Source organism: Colobus angolensis, unplaced genomic scaffold (genome assembly GCF_000951035.1).
Source record: "Colobus angolensis palliatus isolate OR3802 unplaced genomic scaffold, Cang.pa_1.0 Scaffold6, whole genome shotgun sequence".
In the NCBI taxonomy this organism is placed as follows: Eukaryota; Metazoa; Chordata; class Mammalia; order Primates; family Cercopithecidae; genus Colobus; species Colobus angolensis.
The window spans coordinates 27,639,043-27,650,355 of NW_012119598.1; the positions used below are offsets into that span (position 1 = coordinate 27,639,043).

The following is an 11,313-nucleotide window of genomic DNA, read 5'->3' on the forward strand; positions in this document are numbered from 1 at the left end:
TGTTGCCCAGGCTGGAGTGCAGTGGTGCATTCTCAGTTCACTGTAGCCTGTTTCCCAGGTTCCAGCGATTCTCCTGTCTCAGCCTCCTGGGTAGCTGGGATTACAGGTGCCTGCCACCATGCCCAGCTACTTTTTGTATTTTTAGTAGAGACAGAATTTTGCCATGTTGTCTAGGCTGGTCTCAAACTCCTGACCTGAGGTGATCTGCCTGCATCAGCCTCCCAAAGTGCTGGAATTACAGGCGTGAGCCACCACACCCGGCCTTTACAATTATTTTTTAACATTTCCCTAGTTTGGGGTATTTCTCTTTTCTGCATTTGGCTATTGTAGATTTTACTGTATTGAACAGCCTAAAACATAAATTTTTGTCTTAGTTCCTGATTATTTTTTCTTCAATACGAATTCCTAAAAGTGGAACTTTTGGGTCAAAGCATGCAACTTTTTTGTTTTCTTTAATAGCCGTTCCTTAGTAAAGCATATAACTTTTTTTAAGGCGCTTGATATATACATGGTCAAAATACTTCCAGAAATATTTACGTTTTCACTACCAAAGTATATGACTACTACTATAGATATTTTATTGATTGATTGATTTGTAGAGATGGGGTTTCATTGTGTTGACCAGGCTGTTCTTGAATTCCTGGGCTCCAGGGCTCCTCCTACCTCGACCTCCCAAATTGCAAGGATTACAGGCATGCACCACTGCTTAAACTTGTATTCCTTTATGCTTTTTTTCATTTGCAATATTGACTATAATCAGGAAAAAAAAATAATATCCTTTAAGAAGAAGAAAAATGTATATCTCACTCTAAGGACAGCAGAGAACGTGTTAACTCAGAGAAAATGATAATAAAAATGATACCTTCTCTATAGCAACATAAAGAGCAGTTTCTAGAAGCAAAAGATGTGGTGAAATGCAATGTTTACTCTGGGTGGTTGCAAGATCCAGGCAGGGGTGGAGCATGGCCAGCTGCTCAGATCTCTGTTTCCTTGTTTCCTTTACATCCCTGCCCACCTCCCTCTGCAGATCTTGTTCACAGAGGCCACTCCCTGCAGGCCTCATGCTCCTTTGTTTTGGAAGAAACTGTTGAGGAGTTAGTATTTACTGAGCAGCTAATATATAGTGTTCCTGTCACTATCGTAACTCATAATAATTATTGTTAAGTAATACATGAAAAGTTTTACCTTTAAAGCATTCCAATATTTTAAAAGTAAAGGGAGCAAAAGGCCAAGAGTCCTTTCACTCACTAGCCTCTGATCTTCAGATTAGCATGCATCTTTTGAGAGTTTTTCAGGCATTTGCATAAACAGTTATGCAGAAATGTATAGCTTTGCTTTTGTTTTTCAATTGAATCTTTAGTATAGTTCTGCAACATGCTTTTTGATCACTTAGAGTGTCTCCATTATCTAAGTTCATGACAATAAATCAATTCTTTTTACCTGCTGCATTGAATTCCTTCTGAGGGATGAGCCATCATTCCTCTAAGCAGTCTTCTGTTGGGTGGCTGGTTCAGTTGGTTATCACTTTTATACTTTAAAAATGGTGCTGCAGTGTCATTCTTACAGAGGCTTCTCTCTGTATCCAAGCAAGTACTTTGCTGGACTAGACATCAGGAAGTGGAATTGCTGGGCCAATTGTGCATATTCTAAGTTTCACACTTCATGATATTGTATGAGTAAATAAAGTTCCAATGGTTTTGTCCCATGTCTGAGACCAAATAGCTTGTGAATCTTAGAGCCTTTACTTATTGCTTATCCTCTTTGTGTCCCTAACCCTTATATCGTGGGCCTGGCCCCTTGTGGGTGCTCAGTAAATATTTGTTGAATGACTTTATGAAGAGAAGAAAGAAAAGATAAGTAAGGCCTGGTCTTATTTGCAGCTGTCTGATCACTAGCCTTGGATTAAATGTGGTGGGTTCAGCCCCTGACAGACTTCAGGTCCCTCACCAGGCTGTCTTCCTGAATCCCACCAGGAGTCCACTGGTCCATGACTTGACCATGGTGATGGCCAAGAGTTGGGGCTCTGAGGAGTCCACAGTGGTGGACACCCACAGTGGTGGACCCTGGTAGAACCAGGGAGTCCAGCGAAGGGGGTCCTGCATGTATGAGAGGGGATTGTGGTGGGTTGGACTTAGCAGGGGAAGTTTGGGGAAGTCATAGGATTCTGAATATTGTCAAACAGTAGAGTGAGGATTTTCTGATCGAATAACTGATGTGCATTTCACATAGACATGTTTTTGCAGGTGGTTTTCAGTGTTGGGACTCAAACGTAAAGACACTAAAGGACAGAAATCTTTGGCAGAGGTAAGATCTTCTTCGGTCACCACGCTTGAGTTAACTGTAGGGAAGTGGAGGTTTCCATCTGGAATTCTATAGCTTCTTCCAGGTCATAGAGTCTACCCCCCACCTTCTGGTGTCTCCTGATATGCAGCATGAATGAAAATGGGAAAATTCCTGGCCTTCCTTCTTCTCAACTTTCATGTCTGCATCCTTTTGCTTCAGCTGCTCATGCCTCACTCAGGTAGGGAATGATTCCACGCTTGTTTCTGAAGCAGACAATTACCTGATTATGTTCTCATAGGACTTTTGACTCCTTCCCATACCTGAAGTCCATCCTGACCTGAGGGTTCACGTGTCACTAAGAGACAAATGGTGCTTCTGTTAAGATTGGTTTCCCCCTCTAGATTCTTTTTTTTTTGAGATAGATTCTCACTCTGTCGCCCTGTCTGGAGTGCAGTGGCGCGATCTCAGCTCACTGCAAGCTCCGCCTCTCGAGTTCGCACCATTCTCCTGCCTCAGCCTTCTGAGTAGCTGGGACTGCAGGCATCAGCCAATGCGCCTGGCTAATTCTTTTTTTTATTTTTTAGTGGAGGTGGGGTTTCACCATGGTCTCGATCTCCTGACCTCGTGATCAGCCCGCCTCGGCCTCCCAAAGTGCTGGGATTATAAGCATGAGCCACTGTGCCCAGCCTCCCCCTAGATTCTTGGTATCTCGCCTTCCCTGTCTGAGAAGCACCCTTCCTCTCCTCACCCCAACTCCAACACCCTCTGACAGATCCTCCCCCTTGTGCCAACAGCTCAGTTTGCTGTGATTGGACCACCTGGGCCCATCCTGGCCATGGTAGGTGAAGATGCTGATCTGCCCTGTCACCTGTTCCCAACCATGAGTGCAGAGACCATGGAGCTGAGGTGGGTGAGTTCCAACCTAAGGCAGGTGGTGAACGTGTATGCAGATGGAAAGGAAGTGGAAGACAGGCAGAGTGCAGCATATCGAGGGAGAACTTCGATTCTACGGGATGACATCACTGCAGGGAAGGCTGCTCTCCGAATACACAACGTCACAGCCTCTGACAGTGGAAAGTACTTGTGTTATTTCCAAGATGGCGACTTCTATGAAAAAGCCCTGGTGGAGCTGAAGGTTGCAGGTGAGCCTCCAGGTTTTGTTCTGAGAACACTTCTCTGTAGGATCTAGAGCAGATGCAGAGTCCCTCTTGCAAAAGCACTGCAGACACTCCTGACTGCTCACTAGCAATTGCCTGCACTGCCTTCCAACTTAGCTTCTCTGAGCCCTTTAAGAAAGACACAGGTTTTCCTTTAGGAAGAATTCCTGCTGAGCCCTACATGCTCAAGTAATGAAATCCCTTCTGCTGGCCACCAGAGAAATAAGCGAAGTGAGGGAGGAGGGATAGAAAGCATAAGAAATCATCTCTTCAGTGAGATGTACACAGTCATTCGTGTTTAGTTGTGTACCAGGTGGCTTCTGTGGCCCCACTAGGTACATGCTATTGAGGGCCCTAAAAGACTGGGCTTTCGGGACTGTGTCTGCTGCCAATGTTCTTGAGCCAATGACCGTAGAATACACCTGTAGTCATGGGAGCTGTGTTTCTTACTTGTTGCATTGAGGAAGAACACACATGATGGGGAGCTGTGGCGGAGTCTCAGTGAGAAGCTGTTAGAGCCGACTTAGTATGCACTTTGGGCTTGTGTTAGGGAATTTGGGAGGAGGGTTTATAGACTTCAGCCTCTGCTCTGGATGAGATGTTGTCAGGAAGGTGTGTGCAGGTTGATTCTATGAATGAGAACCTTAATCAATCTTATCTAGGAAGAAGGAGACTAGGGTGAGACTGAAGCTGTGATTGATGAAGGGACAGCAATCCCTGATTGTCGATGGGGGATGTTTGGTCATTGCTGTGGTTTGCACAGTGTTCATGCTTTTCTCTATGCTCACACAGGATGTGGGGTGGTCTTGTTTTTCCCATGATCCATCATAGTCACAAAGTGCCATCATCTGATGCTGGTGTTCTGTGAAATCCCTTTTGTTCAACAGGAGGACACTGAATCCTGTTGTTGCTTCCAGATGAGGGGGCTGCCCTTTTCTTTCTCAGTGCAATCCTTTTCCCTGTGGCTTCTGTTTAAGGGTTTGGTCAGTAGGGATCCGCAGCAGATGCAGAAGGGAGGGAGAGAAAATAGAGGTCTGGGTGCTTATTCCCTGGCTTCCTTCCTGCAAGGTACCCTCGGCCTGACTGCATTGCCTTGCTGAAGGTGACTGTCCCTCTCAAGAAAGTCCTCAATGCATAAATATCTTCTTTTATGTCTTCAAAACAGCTCCCTCTCCTCCTCCCTCTGGTAACTGGAGTGGGTGGGAATAGCCCCATTGTCACTGACCCTGGGATACTGCACTCATTCATGTAGCTTTCTCCTCACCAGGACCACACTTTTGTAAGCAGCTCTGAAATGAAATTCTTCTTGAATTATGGAATGTGAGCATGCCTGATTCCTTTTGAGACCCTCTCTGATACAGGAGCTCTCAAGAATTTAGGCTGATTCATCCTTCCACAGCACTGGGTTCTGATCTTCACATTGACATGAAGGGTTATGAGGATGGAGGGATCCATCTGGAGTGCAGGTCCACTGGCTGGTACCCACAACCCCAAATACAGTGGAGCAACACCAAGGGAGAGAACATCCCGGCTGTGGAAGCACCTATGGTTGCAGATGGAGTGGGCCTGTATGCAGTAGCAGCAGCTGTGATCCTGAGGGGCAGCTCTGGGGAGGGTGTTTCCTGTACCATCAGAAGTTCCCTACTCGGCCTGGAAAAGACCGCCAGCATTTCCATTGCAGGTCAGTACCTGCTTGCCTCAGATTTTCTGAACTGAGCTGTGGCAGTTGAATGAAGCGGGAGGTGTTAGTGTCTGCAGTCAACCTGGGTCTCTGCACTGAATATAAGGCCCAAAACACGGACTTGGAGACTCCTCCTTGCACCAGGGGAGCTTCTCTCCTCCATAAAGCTGTTCATGACACAAACATTTACTGAACATTTTCTGTCTGCCAGAAAATATGACAGGCAATGGGAATTGGGGAATAATTGTTAAGATAAGCTGCTTATGTAAAGTCAAATGACAGAAAGGGAAAACATGTATGTATGTGTGTGTGTGTATATATATGTGTGTGTGTGTGTGTGTGTTTACAAACCCATATCATAGAGAAAGAGCTAATCTCCTTGAGACAGAAGATTTTAAAAACTGAGTAAAACATTTTAACAAAGGTCATACATTGTTTCATTTACAGAAAAAGAAATAACCCACAAACGAGTGCTCATTCTCACCCATTAGAGAAACATACTGAATCATTTTTCACTTATGGTATTGGCAAAAATCAAAACAAACATCTGTTGGTTGATAACACATGGTTATGGCAGGAATGTAGGAAGACTGTGACTCCTAGGCATATGCAGGGATGACTTGTATATTTGGTGTGCATTAGCACAACCTCTATTGGGGACTATATAACAATATCCAAACTACATCTTTAGTGATCCAAAATTCTGCTTCTGGGAATTGATTTGGTAGATAAGCTTGCATTTGTGTGAGATGATCCAGGTGAAAAGTTATTTTTTATAGCACTGATTATGACTGCACAAGGTTGGAAACTATGCAGATGTTCACTGCTGGGGAACTTTCATGCAATGGATACCACTCAAGTGTGAAAGAAAAAAGAGAGAATTCTCTGTATACTGAAGCGGAAAAACCTCCAAGATTAACTTTGCACAGAAAGAGCAAAATGCAGAGCGGTGTGTATGGAATGCTATCTTTAGTGCGAATGAGAGGAAAAACAAGCATATAGTTTTATTTACATTTTTAAGTTAACAAGCAGTGTCATAACATCCACTAGGTGTCAGGCACTTTATAAGTTTTAATTTAATCCTTCTCACTTCAGGAGAAGGGCAGTAGGAACAGAGAGGTTAAGTAATTAGTCTGAAGTCACACTGCAAGTCACCTAAAGGAGCCAGCATTGACACCCAAGGCCTCCAGCTCCAAAGTTCCTGTTCTTAAGCATCATATTAAGTAGACTAATTTGAAGTCAAAAAAGGGAGGGTGGGAGGGAGGACTGGGTGGATGGGAGACTTGTGTGACTTTTTATACACATGTGCATGTGTTACCTATTAAAAAGTTGAAATAGAAAAAAAAAGTGTATGATATTCTCTAGTCACTCACTTTCCACATGAGAGGCAGACATCTCAAGAGAAGAAATAGTAGCAGCCTCTAGTGGGGGTTTATCAAAGTCTTACCCACTGTCCTCTGAGATTTTAGGATGAGAAAGATTATTTAACCTTGTGAGATAGATTCCGTGCCCTGTGACCTGGGGTGAGCAGCTAACACCTGGGGTGCTGCAGTCTGGGGAGGCTGAGTGCACCGGCCCCCATGGCCCACAGCCCTTCCCTTCACAGGCCCCTTCTTCAGGAGCGCCCAGAGCTGGATCGCTGCCCTGGCAGGGACCCTGCCTGTCTTGCTGCTGCTTCTTGGGGCAGCCGGTTACTTCCTGTGGCGACAGCAAGAGGAAAAAAAGACTCTGTTCAGAAAGAAAAAGAGAGAGCAAGAGTTGAGAGAACTGGCATGGAGCACAGTGAAGCAAGAAAAAAGCACAAGAGGTAGCTGACCTGGGAGTTTACCTGAGCCCCTGGCTTACAGGCCAAAGCCCAAAGACCTCATACCCATCCCCACCCCAGAGCTGGGTTGTTTTTAAGGTTTATTTTTTAGAGAACTCCCTCACCTGTAACAGTTCATTATTTTTTCTGCTTATTTTCCAGAGAAGCTCCTGGAGGAACTCAGTAAGTTCCCATTCCCCCAGAGACCCAGGCATGTCTTCCTGTCCCTGCTTTATGAACCTTGATGCATCTTCCCTGTTCCTTCCATTGCAGGGTGGAGAAGTATGCAGTACACGGTTTGTAAGTGACTGACATTTTCTCTGAATTTGAATCTTTAACTGTCTATGCTTGAATAGTTTCCACTCTTAACCTTTTCCCCAAGGTTAGGAAGTGGTCTTAGATCTCTTTGACTAAGGAAAGAAAATAAATGTGCCAGTTCCTAATCATTGCCAAAAAAGAAAAAGGAAAGAAAGGAAAAAAGAAAAAGAGTGTGATTCATTGGAATAACACCCAGGAGGAGTGTTTCTTTTCTGCTCTCTTTCTCTCTCTCGACTGCTCTCCAAGAAAAGATGCCTTCAATTTATCTCTACCAGGGGCCACAGACTCTATAGCCCTGCAAAGCACTGAGGAATATCCAGGGGCACACTTGTAAAGGAAGGGGGAAGAGGTGGATGAAGTGCATTCTCTATGGTAGGAACTTCACTCGTCATTTTACATAATCTATAGGCTCCAGAGAAGACAAAGAACAAAAGATAACAAAGAACAAGAAAATCAGAAAAGAGAGAGGGAGAAAAGTGTGTCTAAGAAACAAGAGTGACTTGAACAGTTGTTGAGTTGGTACCAATTTATTCTAACTGGCTTCAAAAACTAGTCCCTGATATTGCTCATTACATTTTCCAAATTCTTTTCAGGGTAAGGTAGGAAATTACAGATTTAAATAGAAGCATCTTGCACACACACACACACACACACACACACATATATATGCATATAGACATGGTGACACCTATGCCCAGGTACAGCAGTATAGATACATTCCAAATATATCAGCTGAACACCAGCAGGAAGGAACTCTCACAGTGTCTGCCATGTTACTAGCATTCAACTGATGTTCCTGGATTTGATATTAAGAACGACACAGTAGAAAGAATTGAACCTGCAGAGGAGGAAGATACAGGTGGTTAAAAAGAAAAGAAAAAGATTAGATTAATGTAAAGTCAAGGGAATAGGGCCAAATCAAACATGGCAAGTTAAGGTGACATCTCTACCTTTCTTTCATTGTAGTGGGAGAGAGACCTTCAGCCTACAATGGTGAGTGTGCCTGATGCTCTCTGAGTTTGCTAGGACATGTGCTGTGAACATTTCAACCTTTTCTCTGCTGTGACCCACTGATGTTCTCATTTGCATGAATCAGATTTAACCAAAAGACTCAATTTCTGTATGGTGGGGGGTTGATTTCTGCTTTTCTGGAGAATCTGAGAGACTCCTGACCCTACATACCCCCTTGCAAAGCCTGGCCATGCAGCCTGTACCCTTCATGACAGAGGGAACAGAGTCCACCATTTTTTAGAAGGTACCACCTCTGATCCATCAGAGTTGTAGAGAAGGGAGACTGGACCCTGGAAAAGATTCACAAGAAAAGGAGAGAAAACATGTAGTGAGGAGAGAATGCAGCGGGGAAAAGTACAAGAATACTGACCTTTTCCTTATCTGTGTCTCCTTCCTTTCAGAATGGAAAAAGGCCCTCTTCAAACCTGGTGAGTAAATCACTGTATGTTCCCTGGACCAACAACCTGAGGGACTATTTTCCTTTTCCTTTTTATTTCTCCCACTGTTGTGATTTGGGGAAGAAAAGCTCCCATGACTAGGAGAATTTGGGGTAGGCAACAATAAATTCCAATCTGAAAAGTGGGCCCATCTCCAAGACCCTTCCTGCTGAGAGCCCAGGGAACCAGGGTGATTAGATCTCTTGGGCTTCCTCAGACCTTCCTGGGAAGGAAGACACAGAAAGGGTGGAGCTGAGGGGAAGGAGACACACGCTGAGTGATACTGTGGGGAGAGTGAGGATGGAAATGCCAAGGAGAGTAGGCAATGGCTGCCCAAAGAACTTAGTCCTTCCCAGACTTCTCATGCCACCTCCTGCCAGTGCTTCCTCAAAAAATTTAATGCTTCTGAGCTTTGGCCTCCATATTTTTAGGTGATGATTTCAGTCTGTGTTTGTGGGGGTTGAGGTGACGACTGAAGGAATAATAAATATCCATTGGTCAAAAACCTAGTAAGAAGGAGATGATGAATTCAAACTAGGTGGCTGAAGAAGGTTTGTGGAAAGGAGGGTTAAGGGAAAGCAACAAGGAAAAGTACAGTGCCCCCATGGTCCCCAACAGTGGGGAGCTGTCTCCAACCCTAGCCTGGGAGGGATAGGGAGGGGAGGCAGTTACTGGAACCCAGAGAAGGAGGTAGCTCAAAGAGAGGGCTTCCTGAGAAGAGTCATCAGGCCTTGTTAGAGCCACACCAGCTGCTGCAGGCAGAGAGGAAGCAGGAAAATAAATGGTGTGTCTCTCCTTTCTTTCTCCTTCCAATCTTCTATCAAGGCTTCCCATTGGCCAAACCCATGAGCAAACCAGAGGACAAGGGAGCCCAGTGGCACTGTCCTTAGAGGGCAGATTCCTGGGGCCCAGAAGAGGGTGGAGAAAGTTAAAGGGTGGAGAGTGAATCTGGGTAATATAAGGCCCCACATAGAGCCCAGCACAGAGACTGCCTTGCAGCTATTAGAACATCAGGAACTTCCTTCATGCCCTGCTGTAGGCTGAATAAATAACATGATTCCCCTATACTATGCTAGAGATTCGTATGTTTATCCCCATTTTTCAGGTGAGGGAATGCTTTAGATGAGGCTCCACCTTGTTAAATAAATTGGATGTATGGGAAAATAGACTGCAGAAAAGGGGAACTCATTTAGCTCATGAGTGGTCGAATGAAGGTTGAAAATTAACCTCTGAGTATAAAGCATCAGTGGGCAGAGTCAATGTGGGGAGGGAAAAAAGAAAAATGTAGAAAGAGGATCCTTGCTGCTTCCTGAGGCCGTATCAGGGTGTTGGGTTAGGCAGATGCTGAGGCAACTCTCATTTCACCCTCCTCTTCCCCTCTGGACACAAGATATCTGGGGCTTTCTCTCCCGGCATCAGTGACCGAGTCACATTCAGGGAAGGCTAGGGATGCCAGGCTCTGGACTCAGGTCTCCTCAGCACAGCCCAGATCTTGTATGCTGAGGCTCTGAAATCCAGGAAAAATGGTTAACATCATGGACACTTCCTCAAACTCTCTACAGCGGATGTGATTCTGGATCCCAAAACAGCAAACCCCATCCTCCTTGTTTCTGAGGACCAGAGGAGTGTGCAGCGTGCCAAGGAGCCCCAGGATCTGCCAGACAACCCTGAGAGATTTGATTGGCATTATTGTGTTCTCGGCTGTGAGAGCTTCACGTCAGGGAGACATTACTGGGAGGTGGAGGTAGGGGACAGGAAAGAGTGGCATATAGGGGTGTGTAGTAAGAATGTGCAGAGAAAAGGTTGGGTCAAAATGACACCTGAGAACGGATTCTGGACTATGGGACTGACTGATGGGAAAAAGTATCAGACTCTAACTGAGCCCAGAACCAACCTGAAACTTCCTGAATCCCCTAGGAAAGTGGGGGCCTTCCTGGACTATGAGACTGGAGATATCTCATTCTACAATGCTGTGAATGGATCACATATTCATACTTTCCTGGACATCTCCTTCTCTGAGCCTCTATATCCTGTTTTCAGAATTTTGACTTTGGAGCCCACTGCCCTGACCATTTGTCCAGCGCCAAAAGAAGAAGAGAGTTCCTCCAATTCTGACTCAGTGATGATCATTAGGTGTCTCCCTAGAGACACCAGTGACCCTGGCTTAGCTAGGGAAAGTGGGGGAGCCTCAGGCTGAAGCAACTTGTCTCTGCTTCTCCCTGCCCAACTTAGAGCTGAGGGCCTCCCCCTCCACAGCAACCAATCACAACCATAAGCTACAGGCACGCACTGAAGCACTTTACTGATACTCATTCAATTATTCATATGCCAGTTGTTTGAGTTTAGTACCATCTTATTGTCCTCTTAGACAGATAAGGAAACTGGGGTGCAGAAAAGTGAATTAACTTTACAAAGTAGACATGACTACTTAATAACAGAGCTGGGATCTAAACAGCAGTAACTAACATTAATGGAGAACTTAAAAGTGTTCTGAGTGCTGGGTTATGAGCTTTGGTGGATGTCACTCCTTTAATCCTCACAACACCCTGTCGGATGGTCTCATTTTGCAAGTATGGAAGCTGAGGCAGGGCAACATTAAGTAACTTACATAACTCATGCAGT

General features: G+C 45.0%; 1 protein-coding gene across 1 annotated transcript in view; it reads left to right on the forward strand.

Annotated features, from left to right (window-relative positions):
* BTN3A1 (butyrophilin, subfamily 3, member A1) overlaps positions 1 to 10,997 on the forward strand; it is a 12,907-nt gene extending 1,910 nt beyond the window's left edge. The window contains 10 exon segments of the mRNA XM_011962880.1: positions 2,244 to 2,521; positions 3,078 to 3,425; positions 4,840 to 5,121; positions 6,728 to 6,928; positions 7,088 to 7,108; positions 7,199 to 7,225; positions 8,210 to 8,236; positions 8,656 to 8,682; positions 10,254 to 10,816; positions 10,818 to 10,997. Coding sequence (XP_011818270.1) covers positions 2,437 to 2,521; positions 3,078 to 3,425; positions 4,840 to 5,121; positions 6,728 to 6,928; positions 7,088 to 7,108; positions 7,199 to 7,225; positions 8,210 to 8,236; positions 8,656 to 8,682; positions 10,254 to 10,816; positions 10,818 to 10,997 — 1,761 coding nt within the window. The 5' untranslated portion in view covers positions 2,244 to 2,436.
* Positions 10,998 to 11,313: the final 316 nt, after the last annotated feature.